Source organism: Peromyscus californicus, unplaced genomic scaffold (genome assembly GCF_007827085.1).
Source record: "Peromyscus californicus insignis strain IS unplaced genomic scaffold, ASM782708v3 Scaffold_18__1_contigs__length_77618521, whole genome shotgun sequence".
Lineage (NCBI taxonomy): Eukaryota > Metazoa > Chordata > Mammalia > Rodentia > Cricetidae > Peromyscus > Peromyscus californicus.
Genome location: NW_026294480.1, coordinates 58402507 through 58424786, shown reverse-complemented (window position 1 = coordinate 58424786; position 22280 = coordinate 58402507). Strand labels below are relative to the sequence as shown.

The 22280-nt window shown below is 46.0% G+C and overlaps 1 protein-coding gene and 2 long non-coding RNA genes across 9 annotated transcripts in view; 2 read left to right on the top strand and 1 right to left on the bottom strand.

The window, feature by feature from the left end:
* Pde8b (phosphodiesterase 8B) overlaps positions 1-18657 on the bottom strand; it is a 226730-nt gene extending 208073 nt beyond the window's left edge. For both annotated transcript variants that reach the window (XM_052743543.1, XM_052743544.1), the window contains exon 1: positions 18409-18657. In XM_052743543.1, coding sequence (XP_052599503.1) covers positions 18409-18435 — 27 coding nt within the window. In that variant the 5' untranslated portion in view covers positions 18436-18657. The remainder of the gene's footprint in view (positions 1-18408) is intronic.
* LOC128113681 (uncharacterized) lies at positions 310-16297 on the top strand. Of its 6 annotated transcripts, none has more exons than XR_008219588.1 (3): positions 632-875; positions 8676-10862; positions 14675-16297. It is a non-coding gene; the product is annotated as an uncharacterized LOC128113681 (long non-coding RNA). The 6 variants fall into 6 exon arrangements; XR_008219586.1 differs by having other exon boundaries at positions 14514-16297; XR_008219587.1 differs by having other exon boundaries at positions 634-875; positions 8676-10659; positions 10766-16297.
* A 599-nt stretch (positions 18658-19256) lies between the features above and the next one.
* Positions 19257-21106, top strand: LOC128113271 (uncharacterized). Its single transcript, XR_008219406.1, has 2 exons — positions 19257-20320; positions 20755-21106. It is a non-coding gene; the product is annotated as an uncharacterized LOC128113271 (long non-coding RNA).
* The last annotated feature ends 1174 nt before the right edge of the window (positions 21107-22280 follow it).

The window sequence follows — 22280 nt, the reverse complement described above, 5'->3', positions numbered from 1 at the left end:
TTATTATTTTTATATACATTGGTGTTTGATGGTATATGCATGTCTTTGCGTGGGAGTTGGATCCACTGGAACTTGAGTTGCAGACTGTGAGCTGCCATGTGGGTGCTGGGAATTGAACCTGGCCTGGGTCCTCTGGAAGAGCAGCCAGTGATCTTAACCACAGAGCCACCCCTCCACCTCCCCGGTATTGTTTCAAAGACCAGAAGAGGGCAGCTAGGCATGTCAGTCTCCAGGTACTCCTTGTCAACCAACAAGTGCCTGGCCCACCCTTTCCCTGAGAGAATCAGAAAGACATCTCTTTGCCAAGACTTCCTTGGGCTTCCCTACAACCAGGCACACCCAGGGATGTTAGTTTCTTGCTTCCTGTTTGGATTGCTAAGGTCAGCCTTGGAGACTTTTGCTGCAAGAACTGCTTTTAAACCCTTGGAATTTCACTTCATGACCAGTTCCAGGGGCCTCAAGGCTGCAGCTCAGCCCAGGGGCCCTGCCTTAGCACCTCCTGTGGATCCTGTGTCTTAGTCCTCTTGCTTTGGCTGCTGGGGGCAGTTCTAGAAGCCTTCTGACAGGAAGTGTCTTCCTTTTGGAATTTGACATTTGCTCTGCAGCATGGCACTTCGGCTGTTATATCATTAAACGTCTCCAAGGCAACAGTAGCTGGGGGCCTGACTGATAACTTCTTCATATCATGAACAGAAATAGCGTAAGTCACATGGTTCCCCCAACCAGTGACAACCAAACTTTAGCATCCGTCAGAGTGGGTGATCTGCTAAAACACAGATTGCAAGGCCAGAGAATGTGGGTTTCTAACTCCTTCCTCGGCGATGGGACTGCCACTTACTCAGGATCACGCTTTGAAAACCACTTCCATACACAAGGTAAGATATCACAAATAAAAGCGGAGGGCGTAGCAAAAATCTTCACGTGTGATATTTGATTTTCTAAGACACAACTTGTACTCGAGACTGAAGCTTCGTTTCACAGAGGATTGCCATAGAACACTATCAGCTGAAGGGTGAGAATGTGGTAGATTTGGAGGGTCTCCAATCACGCTTCCTGACCTCTGGAAGTGTGTCTGAGGAGGACTGGTTTACCCACAGATGTCAATATGGTATTGATGTTCGCAATAGCAATGCATTCCCAGTAGGGCACTTGATTTCATGTTTCTTACTACAAATCATTCAAACCTAGGAAGACCAGTCCACTGTGTTTTAGGAACAATAAAGTTTGGTTAAAAAAAAAAAAGAGGCCTGGGGAGTTAGGTGAAGGAGAGACGGTATAAATTTGCCACCATGTGGGAAACGCTCATTAGCAACAGTTTTGAACATTGCATGCCGTATTTCTCTAGGCTGCTCTTGTGTTTGTGTCTTCGGATAGGAAATTTGTCAGCACCTCTTGTCTGCGTACCATTGACCTGAACTCCCACCTGGCGTGGTTAATTGTTTGCTTTCTCTAAGCATGGAGTCACCCACTTTTAGAAGTGAAACCCCACATAAGCCTTTAACAAAGAAATATGGCCAGTGCTGTGCACAACGCACTTCTTCTCACTGAGATCTCAACGCCTTCACATCAGTGAATCTACTCATATTTAAATCACCGGCTGTTACCACTGATCTTTCCCAGGGAAGTCACAAGAGCCACCTACCTCTCCTCACTATGTTCCTTTCCAGGGAAGTCATAAGCAGCACCTACCTCTCCTTGAACCAAGGTACAATTCCACCAAAGTTTACTCTGGGGAGCCAATGAGTTTACAGGGCTTACTTATAAAACATTTAAGTGAGGGGTTATTTACAGGAATGTGGGTGCTCCCTTGCAAAAGCTCACACCAGAAAGTTTACCTAACAGGGATACCAACTTTCCTATAGCCGCATAGATAAAGCCTGCCTCCTCTGGTCTTCCCCAGTGTGTGTGTATATATATATATATATATATATATATATATATATATATATATATATATATATATATATATATATATATATATATATTCTAGCCACTCCCCAAGGCCAGTGCAGTTAGGACAGCGTTGCATACAAGAGGTAGTAGGAGCTCACAGGTGAAGGTCCTGTGACCCTGCCTGCCCCCTTAGGAGGAGATGTAAACAGTCAACCAGCCCAGCTGGGAGCTCGTTTGCAAGTGGGCACAGCCGAACTCCCCAAGACAGCAATTGTTTGGCTGAAAGGATATTCCTGTACAATCCCAGCATAAACATTAGCTTAAACACACACACACACACACACACACACACACACACACACACACACACACACGCACAGAGAGAGAGAGAGAGAGAGAGAGCACTCTATAGAGTATTGAGATGAAGGGGACACATCAGAGCATGTGTGACATGGGAGTTATCTTTGGATGATGACAAGGAAACAGTGTCCTCTGGACACAGCACAACAGTGACGCGTGTGACCTCACAGCTGCTGTGACAGCATGCACGAGACCTGTGCAAGCACAAACCAGACCAAATCTCAGCGCAGAGAGGGGAGGTAGGCACGAAATTCCACCCTTAGCCTTGAAGCTATCGGCAACGGTGAGCTGCTGGGAGAGGAGAGTGGGTTTTCTCTGAGAGTGTCGTTCCCGGTAAGCCAACCATGCTCCAGTGGGAGGTCACTCATCCAAGGATACATGCACAATACAAACTGGCGTGACGTAGGGAGAGGGGAGGAGCAAAGTTGGGTGGATAAGGAGGTAGGGGGTAGAACCAGGAAGAAGGATGAATATGATCAAGATACAGTGTATGAGATTTAAAAAAAAAAAAAAATCAAATCAAATTAAAAAGAAAAAAAAACTAAATTTGGGAGCTAAAACTACAAAACTCTTAAAAACCTGTAGCCTCCAGGCTTAGAAGATAGAGGGGTCATGAGTTCAAGGCCAGCCTGATAAAACTAATTACAAAACGATAGTGAACCGAGGCACAGACTCAGGTATGACCCTGTGTTCGTACTTGGGCCTTGTAGGCACACTAAACGAAAGGAGCCAGCCAGAAGGCCACAGAGGTCCGGGGGCGCAAGACATCCAGTCTGTTCTGACAAGTTCGGACAGATAAATCAGGTAGTGGTCAGGGTTTGGAGAGGTGGAGCACAGAGAATGGCCGCCTCAGGGGCATGGGGTCTCCTTTCAGGGGGATTTATTCTTAAAGAGCTGGAACTAGATGGGGGTATAGTTGCATGGCGTCGTGAAATGAAGCATGCTTCACCAGACACTTTGAACTGGTGATTTTAAGTTGTGCATATGTTATCACCATGAAGCAACGTCACTCACCACTTTACTAGAACAAATGAAAAACACACAGCAGCGTGGAATCAATGTAGGGAAAGCACCTGACAATTCCCTATATGTACTTGGGGTGGTATTTTACTTGTACTGCAATGTGATTTTAATTGTATGTTAATAAATAAAGTTGCCTGGGGGTCAGAGCTATTAGAGCCATAGCAAGTGCGTGGCGGCCGTGGCGCACGCCTTTAAGGACCTGGAGGGCTGTACATGCAGGCAGTGACGAGGCAGTCACGTGTTTGGGTTTACAACCAATGAGAAGGCAGGACAGCTAGACTATATAAAGACAAACACACAGGAAGTAGGCCCCTTTCAGAGAGCTCTCTTGGCTGAAGCAGCAAGGGTAAGGCTCTTAGTTCTAACCTCTTGGCTTTCTTCTCTGAATCGGCTCTGTGTTTCTTATTTAATAAGACGGTTGGTTACATCTACATGTACTCATATAAACCATTTATGAAAGGCCCTGGGTTCAATCCACTGCATCAAAAAAGAAAGAAAGGAGAAAACTCAGTGTCATTCTTAGCTGAAAATTATCCAGTGCCTCTCATATCCATAACAAAGCGCAGGGGGCATCACCCCATACCTACACTAGAGACCCTCACCACCACCACACTAAAGCAAGAACAGAAAGTCACACGGGCTGGCAAGGAAGAGCTCTGTTCACAAGCACTCGTGTGTGCAAAGAAAACCCTAATGACCTCAAAAAACAACCACTAGAACCAATAAGTGAGTTCAGCAAATCTCAGAACACAGGTCACCTGCTTTCTATATACTAGTAATGAGGAATTGGGAATTTGACATTTGAAGTGCCATTTACGATCATATTGAGAAGCATAAACATTTCTCCTTGCCGAAAAAGCTAAAACATCAACAAAAGGTGTGAGAAACTCAAGTTCATCCAGATCCACTCAATTGCATGGCAGACTCCATGTTGCTGGGACGTCAGTTCTCCAAAAACTGTTGGCTCTGTTCAATGCCATTCCAGTCTAGAAACTGACCAAATGACTCTAAGATCTGGGTAGAAATACAAAAGGTCTACAATAACTCAATGAGTTCTGCAAACAACATGGAAAGATTACGCCTGCTTTTAAGACTGAATAGACAGTCACGGTGAACAAAGGAGGTAGAGCCAGTGTGATGACGGACAAGTGGACAGATGGAACACTATACTGTCCAGGTACCGGACAGCGCATCCACTCAGTTTCAATAACAGTTCCGTGGAAGCCAACTGGTAATGTGGGGTCTTTTCACCACGGTGCTAGGATGGCTGTGTACACAAGGCAATGAAATAAAATCAGCACAGAAATAAAAACCCTGACCCCCACTTTATACCGTTCACAAATATTAACCACATGGGTCACAGAATTAAGCAAAGAATCCAAGGCTTAAAAACATCTAGAAGTAAACATAGATGTTTACAAACGTGGAGTAGGCAAAGATTGCTTAGGAAAAAAAATGCAAAAGGAATGTGCCACCAAATGGAAAAAAAAGTGTGTGTTGGAGTTCAACAGAAGTTTAGCAGTCTGTTCTTGTAAAGTGTTTTTGAGAAAAGAAAGAGGGAAGCCAGTGACTGGGAGAAAAAGACATCCAGGATATATCTACCTCACAGAATTGGAGACGGGTGGTGGGACAGAGGTTGTCCAGCATAAGCAAGACCCTGGGCTCAAGCCCCAATACCACACACACAGAGACATGCGTACATGAACACACACACATACACCACACACCCAGACTGGCACATGTAGACACACATACATACACCACACACACAGAGGCATACACACATGGACACACACAGACTGGCACACATGACACACACATATATCACACACACAAACAGGCACATGTAGCCACACACACATACACCACATACACAGACAGGCACACGTGGACACACACATACACCACATACACAGACAAGCACACATGGACATGCACACACACGCGCGCGCGCTCTCTCTCTCTCTCTCTCTCTCTCACACACACACACACACACACTCAAGTTGATAATCAGAAGATAGACAACTTAATTAAAAAATAGAACAAAATATTTTAATAACTTCACAATATCAGAAGTAAAAATGGACAGTAAAAACTGTTGTTCACCATCTGTCATCAATAAAATGCAAATGAACCACAAGGATATCTCACCACATACCCACGAGTGTGGCTAAACCACACTTGTTCCATACTCTTACATGTGGCTACATGTGCTGGTACAACTGCTTCATTAATTTTCTTATTAAATATACTGCACACTCAGCACAGAACCATGCCATTTCTTCTAGTCATCTGTGTTCAACGGTTTCCCTCTGGGCATTCACAGAAGAGTTTTAAATACTAGCCCCAAACTAGAAACAACTCAAAGGTCCATTAGCCAAGGAATAAATAAATGTGGTGTGCCCATAAAATGAAAAACTAAAGATATAAAATGACAAACTTCAGACACTTATATCAATATATATGAAACTCGCTGTCATACTGCGTGAAACAGGGCAGCCACAAAAGGTCACAGATATGCGTTACTTTTCTTACTACCGAAGACCTGGTAAGAAACAAATGAAAAAGGCCAGTCCTCTTCTGCTTGTGGTGTGAAGGTGATGTACAGGCCACCATGAGGAAGATGCTGTCGCAGCAGAAACGTAGGGCTGCATGCTGACATGTCAGAGGAAACATGGGGCTGCATGCCCACGTGTCAGGGGCACAGGAAGCAAAGGCGAGGACAGGAAACAAGGCGAAGTTATGCAACCTCAGGCCCCTCCCCAAAGTGATGCATTTCCGCTAACTAGGCCTCAACTTCTATTGGTTCACACCCTCCCAAACAGCGCCACCGTCAGGGAACCAGATGTCCAGACGCTTGAGCCTAGTTATGGTTGGCGTTTCAATTGACTCCATGACACTGTGTGGTGTTGATGGAAGACCAGTAAAGGCCACGCTACCTAAGAGAAGAGATCAGTGGGTGCTTGGTGACTCTTGTCATAAACTGACCCCAAGAAGCGTGGACTGGGTTGGTGGAACTGGATTGTATCACATTATGATAGTGATTGTACATCACACGATGAAATTCTTCATCAAAACTTATGAGTTGAGGCCAGGTGTGGTGGCACACACCTCTAATCCTAACACTCGGGAGGCAGAGGCAGGTGGATCTCTGTGGGTTGGGGGCCAGCCTGGTCTACATAGTGAGTTCCAGGCCAGTCAGGATCACATAGTGAGACCCTATTTTAGAAAAATAAACTCATGAATTGTATACTTTGAAAGGTGTGTGGTTTAATTTATTTGCAGCTGTATAGAGTTCAAGCAAGCTTTTTTTTTTTAATTTGCAGCATTTAACTGTTACAAACAAAACTATCTCCCCAAATTCCCAGTTGAAGTCATAAAGCCTAATGGGATTACACATACAGGAGAGACTTCCGCAGGGTAGGTAAGATTTGATGAGGATAAGGAGCTCTAATCCAATAACACTGGTGTCTTCTGGAAGGGACACTGTAAAGTACACACACACACACACACACACACACACACACACACACACACACACATACACATGTACACACATACATACACATGCAGACACATACACACATATACATGCACACATGCACAGACATACAGGCACATACACACACAGACACACACACAGAGAGTCATGCAAAGACACAGCAGGATGACAGGGTGTGTACAAGTCAGAAAAGAGCATCTCCCCAAAAAGAAACCCCGACACCCAGCACCCTGGCTTTACACTTTCAGCCTTCAGAACTGTGAGAAATGAGTTTCAGTGGTTTGGGTCACCCCGGCATGCACTATTTTGTTATAGCAACCTGTGGGAAGACTAATACATCTCAGCTCCTGACCACAGGAAACAGCTCAGCACCCTTGTCACTCTGTTCTCCTCAGACCTGTAGAATCTATGTGGGGGCCCACAAAGATTTCCCAGTGAGAGCTGAGCTTGCTTTACCCAGCAGGGCTGCACTAGAGGATTGCTTGACCATGTGCATGGTTTCCAGGTGATTGGAATGGTCTGCACTTGGTTGAGCTAGGGGGAGGTCTTTTGCTCCACCCCTTGGCATTCCTATAAATGGCCCTTTAGTAGAGACAGAAAGGGTCAGTGAATTAGGATCCAAGCCCTCCCGAGCTATCCTGTGTTTCTGTTTCTTTCCCCTCTATATTTCTATCTAAACCTCTTATCCCTCTCTCCTCAAGAGTTCCCTGTCATAAAATGTGGGAGCTGATCTCCCACAAATCTATGTGGAGAGACTTCCCAGTTACAGTTCTACAGATGGTCGAAACAGGTCGCATAGATTGTTCACATGTGAGACCCAAAAGGATGATGGGAACAACCTTCACCCTCACTGTAAATCAGACTTTAGTGACACTGTGCTCTTGCCTTCTGGTGAATCCTGCTTGGAACTGGCCACTGCACTATTAAAGGGTGTGTCCTAGTCAGCATCAACCGTCAACTTAGCACAGCCCGGAGTCACATGATAGTGGAGCCTCGGCTGATGTACTTCCTGGGTCAGATGAGCCTATGCGTATGTCTGGGGTGGGTTGTCAACTGATACATGAGGGCCCAGCCCACGGTGGGAGGTGCCAGCCCAGGACAGGTGGTCCCAGCTGGGCTCTGTAAGGAAGCTAGCTGAACATCAACCTGTGAGAAAGATCATGAGGCAGTATTTGTCCGTGGTTTCTGATATACTTTCACGGCGGTGAGTAAATTCCCTGGTTAGAAATAATTCTGAGTGGAACAGCAAGCAAGTTCCTGCCCTGGTTTCGCTCAATAATGGACTGTGACTTGTAATAAAAAATAAATTCCTTTCCTCCTCGTGTTGCTTTTCATCAGTGTTTGTCACAGAAACACAAGGAAACTAGAACATTGTCCTTTTTCTCTGCCTTTCATCCCTTGTGCCAGAAATGATTTCTGGGGGCTAGAAAGATGACTCGGCAGTTAGGAGTGTTTGCAGCTCTCACAGAAGCCCAGGTTCAGCTTCCAGCATCCACACAGCCGCTGGCAACCACTCACAACTCCAGTTCCAGGGATCTGATGCATTCTACTAGTCTCCCGAGCACCATGCACACACAGTATACATATATACATATACAAGCAGGCACCATGCACACACAGTATACATGTACACACAAGCAGGCACTCACACTCACATGGAATACATATATGTGCAAGCAGGCACTCACACATACACATAAAATAAAGATAAATCTTTACAAATCATCCCGGTGATTCATTGGCTCTCATCTTTTTAGTCAACAGAGCACAGTCCCTATCTCTTCTGTAGTTATCTTACAGGCTCTCAAGGTTTTGGAACTCCGGGGGAAGGAGCCCTTTATTTTGACCATGACATGGTAAACTGTTGCACTCAAGGTCTGGCTTTCGATCTCCGCAGACAATGATCGTTCTTGATATCAGCCCAGCTTCTCCGAGGCAACTCATGGAGGAGAATTTGTGAAGATATGAGCAACAGCAGATGCTCACAGGTAGCAAACCCGACAAATGGACTGAGGGTAAGCGTTCACCCCGTGTGGCTCTGGGAAGGACTTCGGAGAGATTCTACCACCTCTAATCTTTCTCACGCCCTGTGTTCCACCCACCCGCAAACACTGTTTGCTCCCCTTGGGAAACTGGCTCACAATCCACCTGACTCTCATCATCTCCACTGCACCATCCTGGCCAAAGACACCAGCATCTCCAGCCTGGATTGTGGCTGTGGTCTCTTAGCACATCTCTTAACTTCATTTAGCGCCTCTAGATTTTCTCCAGAAGTTTCTAGATGAGCCACCTGTGTGTGAGCTCAGCCAGAAGCCATCACCTCCCATCAGGTGGGTCTCAACAAGTCTGAGACCACTAGGTCTCAACAAGTCTGGCTCTCTAAGACCCGTCTGCTGTCAGCCCCCACTGCCCCAGCTTGCCATTGCCACCACCACCCCCATTGCTGTGTTTCCACTAGCCTGCTGCTTCATTTCACACACAAGAACAGTTCCCTTAAGGCCTCCACACCTGCTGTTACTCCCGCTTGGACTATTTTCCCCCAGATATCCACATGGCTCACTCCCCACTCACTTCAGGTCTGACCTCAGCTATCCCGTGACAAAGGAGGCCTTCTTTACCACTGGATCCAACAGAACCACACTGCCACACCTTCTTCCCAGGCAGTCCGTCCAGCTTGCTCCCGAAATGTTTCTCTAGAACTTGCCGTCACCTGAGTCTCTTTCCTTCCTGACCTTCTCCTCACACTTTAAGGTCAAACCTAACGGGATGCTTCCTCATTATCTGTTGTCTGAACCTTGTACTGAGAAGAGGATAGAGTGGGACATAACTGTCCCAGCTGCCTGTGTTCTTTCCGGCTATGCATATTCCCATAGGTCTCCAGATTTCAACCGCCATGGACAGCGGTGGAGGCAGAAGAGATCCCACGGTCTGGGTAAGTCCCTCCAAAGGGAGGGGAAGGGACTGGAGAGGACAGGGTGACGCAGCTATACCTGGGCTGAGGCAAGAGGCCGTCTAAGGCAAGTGGGATCAGATAACAGCATCCCGAGCCTCTTCCCCTCCATCCTTTTCCTGGAGGCTTCATTTTACCCCACATCGTACCTATTGAACTGGGCTGGAAGTGAGTGGCAGCCCATTAAGGCCTTAGCTCTCAGGTTACCACGCAGTGCCTGGAACAGACACAGAGCCTGGTCCGTGCGTGGTGCGTGCTGTCGCCGGACAATGTCACTGCTGACCCCCTGTGCTGTGACACACGCTTCACCCTTCCTCCAAGCACAGCTCCCTTCCCCTGCTGTCACTGTCCCGTTTATCCCCGCCCCTCACGCTTTTCTTGTAGCCCGTGGGATCTCTACTGCTCTTGCAAGGATCCGCGGTGAACTGTGACCTTTCTAACGGAAGTTGCGGTCACAACAGGAGAAGCAGCACCACGAGAACTCTGAGTGCCTGCCATGACACAAGATCCCAAGTGCCCTTAGATGGCAAAATCCACCCAATGAAAGACAGACGGTGAACACGCTCTAGTGGCCACTGTCCCTCGGAAAGTGCTGTTCTAGCGTAAAACTGAGTTTTCCCTTGAAGACTTGAAAACTTTCGAGTGCCACAAATGGTTCTCTTTGGACAGAAATCCTGGGCAATGGGCCCTCTGACAAAGAGTTCTGTGTCAATACGGTTCATCTCAAGTCTTCCTCATATCATTCCGTCACCAGCAGGGACAGGGTCAGCACGACTCACCAACTCTCCAAAATGCTGTAGTGCAAACAAACAAGAACTGATACAGAATTTTCTTTAGAGACTTCTAAGTAGAAGTAGAAAACAGGTGTTAGAGAAATCATTTCTTTCTTATTTATAACCCACGTGACCTCCTAGAGAGGTGCAGCCATTTGGTAAGTCACCTTCCTTCTAGGGAATGTGTCTCCACAGACCTTCCATAGACATATGCGTGCTAGAGGACTAGCCTTTTTATTCTTTTCAACCCCCGTTCTCTCGCAGGCTTAGCATCATGTGGATGCCACCAAGGTTTGCTGCTGGTTCATGGTTCTTGGAGGCCAGGAAATTTAAAAGCATGGTGCTGGCACTGCTTGGTCTGGTGAGGACCCTCTTGCTGTATCATTGCGTAGTGGAGGGCAAGATGGCAGGGATACCAGAGGATGCCTCTCCTCCTCTTTTTATCAAGCCACAATTCCATCATAGGAGACCAGAACTCCACAAAGAAAGCTTTCATGGGGTGGGCTGGTGCCTGGGGTCCACCTAAGGTCTTTCTCTGGCAAAACCATTCATGAGGCCCAGATGAAGTAGGTCCAGATGACGTAATGGCCACTGCTCAAGGGCAGAGACAGAAAACCTTGGTAATGTTCACTTGGTATTAATGCTGCATACATTCAGAAGATGAGCCATGTAGCCAAAGGCTCCATCAAGCAGGGAGGGCCCCAGTAAACATTTGTGGCAGAAGCAGAGCCACCACGGAGTTCCTGAACAAGGGGATGCAGAGCAGAGAGGTGAGGTTGCAGTGGCTGCAGAGTCCCCAACCATGGAAATGCTTCTTGGAGCCACGGTGGGTAAGATGGATCCCAAGACTCTCGGCTAGGTTGTAAGAAATATATTTCTGGGGCTCAGCAGTTAAGAACACTTGCAGCTATTGAAGAAGACCAGGGTTCGGTTCCCAGCACCCACATGTCCATAACTCCAGTTCCAGGAAATCCAGCCTCTGTGGGCACCAGGCCTGCAGAAAGGACTCATTATAGATGCAGGCAAACACTCACACACATGAACTAACTAAATTTCTTTGAAAAAAATGAATTTATTTTCTTTGTAAATTACCCAATCTTGGGTATTCAGCGACAACAATAGAAAACAGTCTAATATATACACACACAATGGGATTATCTCTACTGTATGACTTGTTTGATTTCACAGGCCTGTGGCTGGAGGGTAATTTGCTTTAGGATTAGTCTTGCTTAGAGTCTCATTCAGAAGCGATTCAGATAAGACTCTGGACTTTGGACTTTTGAGTTGGTGCCAGATGAATTATGATTTGTGGGCTATTGGGATGGAATAAGATTTTATATGTGAGAAGGACAGGAATTTTGGAGACCAAAGGGAAAATGGTATAGTCTGAATGTATCCCTCAAAATGTATGTTTTAGAAATTAATCCCAAAAGCAACAATATAGGGAAGTGGGCCCTTTGTGAGGCTCCACCCTCATGAATGGATTGATTGCAGTTATTAAAAGGGTTTTCAGAGGAAACTATGTCACTTTTCACCTTTTTTGTCCCTTCTACTATGTGAGGACATGGCACTCCTTCCCCAGAGGACATGGAAAAAAAAAAAAAAAAAAAAAATGCCACCTTGGAAGCAGACAGCAGTCCTCATCAGAAGATGCAACCTGTTGATGTTTTGATCTTAGATTTTTCTAATCTTACAGCACTATGGGAAATACAATTTCAATGTTTATAAAATTTCCAAACTTGGACATTTTGTTATAGTAGTACAAATAGATTAAGACTTTCTGTACCTCATTCCTAAAGAGACACTCAGTTCTGGGTCACGTTAAGTGACTGTCACAAGTCAGAAAGCTGAGACCAGACAACACCATGCCAGAGAACATAGACATTGGTGTGTCGAGGGAAAGGGACACAGCTTGTGAGACAGGGGCTCTGGTTATAATTCTTGCCACTGCTGTTAGATTCCATCACCTCTAAGGCGCATGGGTACACAAAATACAATCACTCTTGTATCACTAAGAAACATCCTTGCTGTCTATTAAACGATATGACCGCCTAAGGCCAGTCCTGCAGGATATAAGAATCAATCCCACTGGCTTCCCATTTCTTGATTATTTTCATCTACCCCAGTGGGTTAGGTAATTTCTCCTGCCTTCAGGTTGGATACTTGACATTTAATAGATAATCCTCAATAGCGAAAATCTAGCCATATGTGCTTGGGGATTGCCTTTCTTAAAAGCTTGTACTTTGCAAAACAGACTAGAAAGCAAAGCTGATATTGCATCATTCCTTCACTGACAAATATTTACTTCATCAATATCAAATTTATGCCCCCTGTTCTATTTCCTTGACTCTCTGTATAAACAATGACTTTTAGTTTGAATGTCAAACTATAGGAGAACATTTTGAAATTAACTCATCAGCAATTAATCAGCAGTGCATCCCCTTGAAAGAAAATTTGAAAACAAAAAAGCTAAAACTACCTACACATTCGCAGACAATGACAAATCCATTTCAGCTACTGCCTGGCTAGTAGCCATGTATCAGATGCTGCCAGCCAGCACCGTGGTCACAGATTCATGCTGGTGATCAGTCCCCAAGACAGAGCGAGCTTCGCCACTGTCCTTACTTAGCTTTCTGGACAGGGTCATGTCCAGAAATGCAGTGTTCACATTATCTGTGGTCTTATAGGAAGGCTCTCGGACTGTCCACGATTTCAGTTTTGATTTCCCTTCACCATGCATGTACACAGTTGCTACCACCATTAATAAAAGGAATTTGATGCATCTATTGACATCAAGTTCCTTTAAATAATACCCAGAAAACTGAGAAAACTATGCTTTTTGTGGCAAAATGTGAGGGCAGGGGATCAGGGAGATGGGTGAGATGTAAAGAGGAAAATAATTCTATAAATAAATTTTAGAAATTTACAGGACTCCTCCAATAAAAACGGAGTGACTATATCTCATTACTTGTTATTTAACAGAAACAGTGTACTGTGGTCTGAACTGCAATGCCCCCAGTTTACTGAAGTCCTAACCCCTAAGTACTTCAGCAGGTGACTACATTTGGAGGCAGGGTCTTTAAAAAGGAATTAGTGTTAAATGGAGTTATTAGCATGGGCCTTAATCCAGTGTGACTGGTGCCTTCGTGAGAAGAGATCGGAAGGCAGTTATGCAGAGAGAAGACTAAAGACAAAGCGGGGCAGGGCTGTATGGAAGCCAGAAGTGAGGTCCTCAGAGAAGCAGTCCTGCTGGGACCTTGATCTGAATGTCTGTGAAGGATCCGATTTCTCCTTTGTAAGCCTTTGATACTTTGTTACATCTGCCCTAACACACTGATCTAGACCAGATTGTGTGTTTCCTCCTCCTCCTCCTCCTCCTCCTCCTCCTCCTCCTCCTCCTCCTCCTCCTCCTCTTCCTCCTCCTCCCTCTTCTCCCTCTTCTTTCCTCCTCCTCCTCCTTTTCTTTCTTCCTCTTCCTTCTTCATCATCATATAGGAAGATAACACTCTCTATGCCCATGTATCTGAGTAAGTCAATGCAACTCCTTCTGACCAAAGCACAGAAACAAAATAGAAGAGCTAAGCTTCGTTCTTGAGCTGAGACATTTAAAGGCAGTTGTTAATTTTCTACCATGACTGACTTCTTCCCTGCCATGGGACCGCTAAGACCACGTGATCCAGGTAGTAGAGTTACAAGGTGGCAGAGCTCCCGCCAGCCTGGTTTTCTGAGAGACTGCCTGAATCAAGCACTCTGTTAACCTACTTTGGACATAAAATGTGAGACGCATTTATTTAATTTAATCCACTGAAATTGCATGGTTGAGTTATAACAACAGCACAGCCACTTCTGACATACAAATCTACCTCACAAAAGCCAGGGCACCAGAGTGCTAGGAGTTCATGTCATATCAAGTGAGTCCATGTTCAATTATTATTTGAGCAAAATATTGCCACTGGCACACTAGTGATGTTTATATCTTAGAGGTAACCAACAGCTATCTCATTGGACTTAGGGCCTGCTCAGTGAGAGGAAACTCACTCCTGGTACTGCAAACCTAGCCAAGAACACATGGCAGGAGAAGTCATAGATCGCAGAGGACATACTACTGCCATTTTCCTAAACTGATATAGCCTCCAACAACTGTATTCTAAATACTCATCCTTACATCCATAGGTAAGTGCAGTTCTCCTTACCAAAGAAGCTTCTTTTAGCAGCTACTGAGGCTGCTGAAGACACTCGCAACCGGTCAAAAGGCCCCAACTGGGACATCTACACTGCAATCCCTACATCTCCGGCTCAGGGAACATCCCAGAAGAACTGCAAGAGTTCAAGGCCCTGAGCACCCGAATGAGTGCCCACCACTACAAGACGGTATCTTCTAGATGTGTCAGGGAAACTATACCCGTGACTCTTAACAATACGAGTGCTTGCACAAGACCAAACTAGTTGACATGCCAACGTGGATGATGAAATATTTAACAAGGCCCTACCACTAGATGAAGAGCTACAGGCAATGAATGACCATCGAGAGAGGAAGAATCAGTGTTCTTCGGGGACACACCCCTGACTGGTTTCCACTTTTCCGTGGTCAGCCCTAAAGAAAGTACATACAGGCAACACGAATTGGACTCAATATAAATTGTGTGTGTGTGTGCGCGCGCGCGCGCGCGTGTGTGTGTGTGTGTGTGTGTGTGTGTGTGTGTGTGTGTGTGTGTATGCACATATATGAAGTAGACAAAGAAGTCATAAATTCAAGAAGGGTTAGTGGGAACAGAGGAGGAATTGGAGAAGAGAAAAGTGATATAAATGTAGTACTCATGTATGAACTTATAAAAAATAGACAATGAAACTGTCACTTCTGTGTGTAAAATATAATCATATACAGACTATTTCATTTGTTCAACCTCCAATTGCATATATTTGCATAATCTTAGAGACTTTGGCAACCAATGAGCCCTACAACCCATAGGTCATAGATAATACACCTGAGATCCCTTCAGATCAAATGATTCACCAAAATCCAAACCACATCAGCTAAGAACTGAAGCCAAGGTGCCAAGTTTGTCAAGGCAAGTCAATTAGTCTGTAGTAGGAAGTCTGTATCTAATAGTAACCGTGCTTTCTCACATGTCAATCCCACCACTAGGAACTGACTTACTAGAAATAGCTGAATAGATACACACATGAAAAGTCCACAATGCTAATAATATATGTGTTTAAGTAATCCAAGTGCCCAGTGCACTGGGAATTGATTTAATAAATGATGGTTCACACCCAACTCAGATCTATATAGTAATAAAGGATTCAGTCTTTTCACTGGCGTAAAATGCTTATGTCATTTTGATAAAAACAAGAAAATCAAAGATGAAGATGTTTTAACTTAAGTGCACTGAGGCATATCAATTGCCTCTACACTTTCTGGCTCCTTTTCTTTTTTATTCCCTTTTTCATTGTGCTCGGTTGGATCTTTGTAACAGAACCCAGCTAGCTGGGCCAGTTCACCCACCCACTAGCTGAGGGATATCGGGGGAAAAAAAGCCAAAAAACTTTGGGTCTCTTACCAAGCTAAGTGCGTCCCCTGAGACCCTGCTGAAAGCGTCCAGGACAATGCACATAGTGCAGGTACATAATCAATATTCACATCCCGTGATGCTCTGACAACCTGGAGGAGCAAGATTTCCTGTGGTTTGACTTGTATTTACTTTGGCTCTTTTATTTCTATAAAAATTCTCTAGTTAAAAAAACCTATAAATCATTCTGTTTATTTCTCATCCTGAAATAAAATGAAAAAGGCTAGTGACTGTTTTTCTCAAAGTTGTGCTTACCACTAAGCTCTGGTGATGCTGGGCATTCCAATATTTAATGTTGCTTCTAAAGAGAATTTCATTGTTTCATTGCCGAACTGATAAACTGCTTTCTGAGAAGTTAATATTAACTGAGTCATTCCCAGGTAAGTAAACTGTATTTATCAGATGTTACTGAAGGCTCACACACATACACACGCCCCCTCCGTGAGACACACAGCACACTGTGCCTTCTTCTCTCCAGGAGCCAAGTGTGGGCCTCTCTCCTCATGCCCAAGAGAGGGTGGCCAGGACGTGGGTCTTACAGTGAAGACTGGATCTTTTCAGCGGGATGTAGCCATATTCAAAGCTCAGCCAGACCTTTCTGTAAGGTTCAACCCAGTGTGTTCTGAGCACTACGACATCACTTGAGTTTATTTCCCCAGACCATAAGCATGAAAGATTTCTGTGACTTTACATCTGGAATCAAAATTCAACTAATCCACACTCACCCGGTGTCTCTTCAGACTATAAATGCTTTTTCGGAACTTAAGCACAAACTGTAGCAAGACTGCAAAGAACAGAAGACACGGATCGGCTGTCTCTGAATCTGGCAAACTCCTGTCAGAGAGAACCCCGGGACTGAGGGCTCCCTTTCAGCCTTTGTGGCAGCACACGTGGCCTGTTTTGTTCACAGCTGATTAGCCCCACACAGCTCCTGTTTCCCATCCCTGTTCTTCCCACCGCGGGTGAATTATCATTCTTCAGTTTCTACTTCTTGGAAAACCCAGCCTCTGCAAAATGAAAACAGCCTATTCAAGGTCAGGAGGGCAGTCAAGCAAGAACTGTCCATGGCAAACTGGCAGATTATAAAACCTTAGAGGGCGGGTCCTCTGCCTCTCACCTCCCCTGGCACCCTGGGTAAATGTTTTTGTTGACTGTCTCCCAACACAGTTTGGAGGCAGGCTGTCTTAGAGAGGCACTGGAAGTTAAAACTTCAGACTGTCAAAGGACCTTCAAAGCAGGCATGCCAAACGCCGCCCCCCCCCCCCCCCCCCCCCCCCGCCCCCATGCACTGAGGGGAGACTCAGAGTTCAAACTTAATGATTATAAGGAAGGTCCTTGGTCCCAGCAGCTCGCAGCAGAAGCCCTGAGGGGTGTTTGCCTAGAGCCCTCAACCTAGAACAGGTAAGCCAGTGTACAGCTGGTGCCAGAAACTTTGTAGACCGTCACAGGTACTCCTACAGGTATTAGAAGACAACAGGAGGTTAAGACCCTTTAGTAAGACGGTTTTTTTTTAAGGCTGGTGCAACTCTCACCTCTCCCAATAACAACTAAGTGTGTTTCAGTTAACTGTTAACTCCTTCTCAAAATGCTCCCAAGTTCAGTGCAGCTATACCCACTTAGCCTTGGACCAAGCCCCGCCTTCCTTCACCCTGCTCTTGGTTACTTCTCTGTGACCCCAGGACACAGAGACCCTCTCAAGCAGCTGCTTCTCTCCCGGGTACCCCTGCTTCCCTCCCAGGTACACACGTGTCTTCTCACACCTGGCAGGATGGGGATCCTCCTTCCTCGGGAGCACCTATGCAGGAAATTGCACTGGATCCGGGACAGCAGGAGGCGCCAGGCACACATGCACGCACCCACACCTGCGCCTCTACCTGTATCGGCACCTGTACCCGCACCTACACCCGCACCCGCACCCGGGGACTAAAGCTGCTGTGCCTCGCTTCCTGGAAAAGAAGCTAAGCTTGTAGCCACTGGAAACACATTCGGACAGCCAGAGGCCCCACACCCGCGAAATGAGGGAGCGTGGGAACAGCGCGCGCAACAGGAGGTGACAGTCAGGCCAGTGCAGGGAAGCAATGATCGCAGCCAGGCCAGGCGTAGAGCCGTGTGCAGGGATTATCGCTAAATATTAGAAATTGCAACACGGGCATCTTAAGGCGCTCCAGGTACCTCCCTAGGAAGGAAGACGGGGACCCAGGTACCAAACGTGGAGGGAGGGACTGGAGGGAAAGGAAGGCTATCGCAGCACCTGGGGTTCAAAGCCAGGTCCGGGGAGGATTCCAAGCTTGTGCCTGATCCCTGGGATAGCTCTCTGCAGACGCGTGCAGGGCTCACCTGGCGCGTGCTCTGCTGCTGGTCCATGCCCGCTGCGATCACCTGCTACCGTCCCGACAACGTGCCCCTGGTTGCAGCCACTCATGGAGCGCACCCAGCTGCTGTGCCCCATGCACCATGCGCCTTGCGCCTTGCTTGCTCCAGCGCGAGAAGGGTCTGGTCGCTTCAAGCGACTCTGCCTGCCAATCTGAGCCTCCACTGCCTTCACTCCTCCAAAGGTCCCAAGGCCAGCGAGTGCCTGGGTCCTAGCGCCCCTCCGAGGATGTTGATCCCCGACTTTGAGTGGCTTAGCGGCTTCCTAGTTACTGGACTCTGAGCAACGCCTTCCTGGAAATCCTAGGAAGTCAAATCTCACTGGCGTTCCGGAACCTGGTGCCTTTCTTGGGACTCAGGATTCAGGTTCTAAATATCTGCTGACCTTATTCGCTAGGGCTCTCCACAATCCCCTCGCTGGGGCTCTATCCCCAGGAAACAGCTGATCAGGTTTGACAACATCTCTCAACTCAAATTTGTTTGCATACCCCCCCATTTGTCTATATTTTGGGTACTGTGAAGGGTTGGTACATGCTACACATGTACTCTAAAATATCCCCGGAGTGATATGAACTATATTCTCAGAGTGCTTATATTATTTTAAAGAAATGTTATACTGCTCAGTTATTTATATAAATTATGAATATATATACCTACACATATAATATGTATGAATATATATGTATATCCCCATTTGTAGTATTCTATACAGTAAAGGGTATCTTTCATATTTAAAGGAATGTGTAAACAGCACACTAGTGTGTGTGTGTGTGTGTGTGTGTGTGTGTGTGTGTGTGTGTGTGTGTGTGTAGGGGGTGAACCCTCAGCGTTAATTGGGCAGACAATCTGTAAACATGAGTCACATACAGATCAAGCCAAAAGCACACTGATAATGCTTGAACCCTCCCCCTCTACTGCAACTGCCCCCACCAATCTGTTTAGGGAGCTGGACTCATTAGCGGTCTAGGCACATCCTGGGAAGCTCTTCTAAAAAGTAACCCTTATACCTGTGCAAATGTCTCCCCTGTAAAAAGGTTTGGTGGCATCTTGTCCGCGGATGTCATCCCAGACGGTACACATACCTGGCTCCTCCAGAACTGAGGGATTTCTAACAATGACCTAGAGAGCTACCCACAGGACTGAGTCAGTCCAGCCAAAAGCGAAGACCAAACAATCTGTTCCTGCTGACTTTCTCATCCAGAGAAGCTGATGAGATGTCTACGGCAGAACAGGAAAAGAAGCCATTTTTAGAAGTAACACCTACATCCCAGGATGTGGGGAGAGACAAAGAAAAAGATTTTCTTGGTGTTAGCCGCTATACAGAGTCCTCTCATAAGACTCGAGAGCCATATTAATACAGTTTTTATGGGTTTTGTGGAATATTTTTCCCACAAGCCGTGCCTCTGCGTAACAGATTCTAAGATGGCCCCCAGTAGTCCCCACCTCCTGTGTTCATGTCCTGTGTCATCTCCTCCCCTTGGGTGTGGGTGGAACCTGTGACTTGCTGCCTACTGATGGAATATGGCACTGACAGTGAGGATGTTGCCACAGAGAGTGGGTTATACAGTCTTTCTGGGAGACTCGGCAGCTTGCTGGCATTGGGGAACTAGAAAGCTGTGTTAGGATGCCCACATGACAAGGAGCTAAGGATGCCTTATCCAAGACCTGGTTAGAAACTGAGACCCCTTAGTCACACAGATGGAAGGGAGCTGAATTCTGCTGACAACTAGGGAGACTTGATCGTAACCATTCCCTGGGGTTCACCTGGAGCTGAGACTGTAACCCCAAATGATGAATTGACTGAGCTTTTCAGATAAGATGCTAAAACAGAGGACTCCAAAAAGCTACACCCTACTTCAGACACACAGGAACTATGACGGTAAGCAGTGTCTTCATGCGTATGTGTTCGTGTGTGTGTGTGTGTGTGTGTGTGTGTGTGTGTGTGTGTGTGTTTGTGTACACTTGGAGGCCAGAGGTTGGCATTAGGTATCTTCCTCTATCATGCCCAGGTTTAGTTTTGAGACAGAGTCTGCTACTGAACCTGGAGCTCACAAATCCAGTTAAGACTGACTGACAAACAAGCCCGGAGAATCCCGCTGTCTCCACCTCCCTGGAGCTGGAATTACAGGCACAGACTATAGTATTAGCAACAGCTTTCATGTGGGTGCTGGAGACTGAACTCAGGTCCTCATGCTTGCACAGGAAGCACTTTACTGGTTGAACTAACTTTTCTTTTTTTTTTTTGAAACTAGTAAATTTGTAGTGTTTTGTTGTGTAATGAGAGAAAAACTGACATGTATCTCCCTTCTGCAGATGGAAAAAATATGACAAGAGAAAATGAATTAAAGGGGCCAGAACAATTTAAGGTAGCAGCATAATGTATTATTATGCCATCCTCAGAGCCTTTGTAGGCCTGCATAGCCAAGGAGAAGCAGACCAGGAAAATCATCAATGGTGAAGAGCCATGCCAAGGCTGAAAGTTGGTGGAAGATGGAGAAAAATGCGAACTGCAGTAGGCAAAGGGGACAGGCGTTTTCTTTGGGGCCACCAATCAGCTCCCAAATCACGACATAGAGACTTCTTATTAGTTTTGAGTGATGGGCCTAGCTTAGGCTTGTTTCTGGCTGGCTCTTTTCACTTAAATTAAACGGTTTCTCTGTATCTACCTTTTTGCCTCGGGGCTTGTTACTTTTCTTTCCTTGGGCTTATTACTTTTCTTTCCTTCTCTGTATCTTACTTTCTCTGCTCCTTGTGTCTGCTGGCAACTGCCTGGCATCTTGTCCCAGGTGTGCCTCCCTCCTTCTCCCTTGTTCTCTCCTCCCTCTTCCTCATTCTCTCCTATTCGTCCTCTCTGCCCGCCAGTCCTGCCTCGCCTCTCTCTGCCTAGCTATTGGATGTTTGGCTCTTTAGTAAACCAATCATGAGCCTTAGGCAGGCAAGGTGAAACCATGAAACACATCTTTACATAATTAAACAGATGCTGCACAAACAAGCGTAACACATCCTTACATCGTTAAACAAATATAGCACAAGCAAGTGTCACGCACCTCTACCCAGTTAAAGTAACATTCCGCAACATAAACAAATGTACCACATCTTTGCCCTGCTAAAATAATATTCTACAACAGGACAGTTTGCCAAACTGGATCCAAAAATGGAGGAGCAGAAGTGTTTCCAGAAAGAAGGGTAAATAAATTAAGAAAGAAAAAAAAAACACAAAGGAAGAGAACAGAAAGAATGTAGGAAACAGAAAGTCTCCAAATCCCTTTTCTAATGATACATAAAAGACAGATGCAAGCCAGGTCACTTGCTTCTTGGAGTGTGGGGTTTTCCAGAAGAGCTCTCAAGAGATGCTGGATAGAAGAGTGTCTATTTGCAGTACATGCTGCAAATGGTCCATTGTTCCTGGGATATTACATAAAGCCAGACAGTGTCTCAACATCCTCAGCCCGAGTTCTGACAGCTGGCATGAACTGTTAGGCTTTAAGCATCTTTGGATGCCTGACATTTACATGTTTTTATTGCATTCCTGTTGTATACCGTGAAATAGAGCCCAGTCCTGAATATTTGTTATCCACTGTGTACCTCTGAAGGCACTGCAGAGTGGTGTATGACTCTAAAAGAGGAAGGGGAAGAGGGCAGGGGAAAGGAAAAGGGAAGCAGAGCTGAGGCAGGAAACGAGGAAGAGACACAGAACCACAGGCACAGAATTCCAGTGTGGTGGAGCGGGGTGCAGGAGAGTGGAGTTCTGCTCTCACTCCTCACTGTCCCTGACCTGGCTGTGTCTGAGTGTGAATCTCACCAATGGCTCCCAGCAAAGCTTCCCCACCGAAACCTGG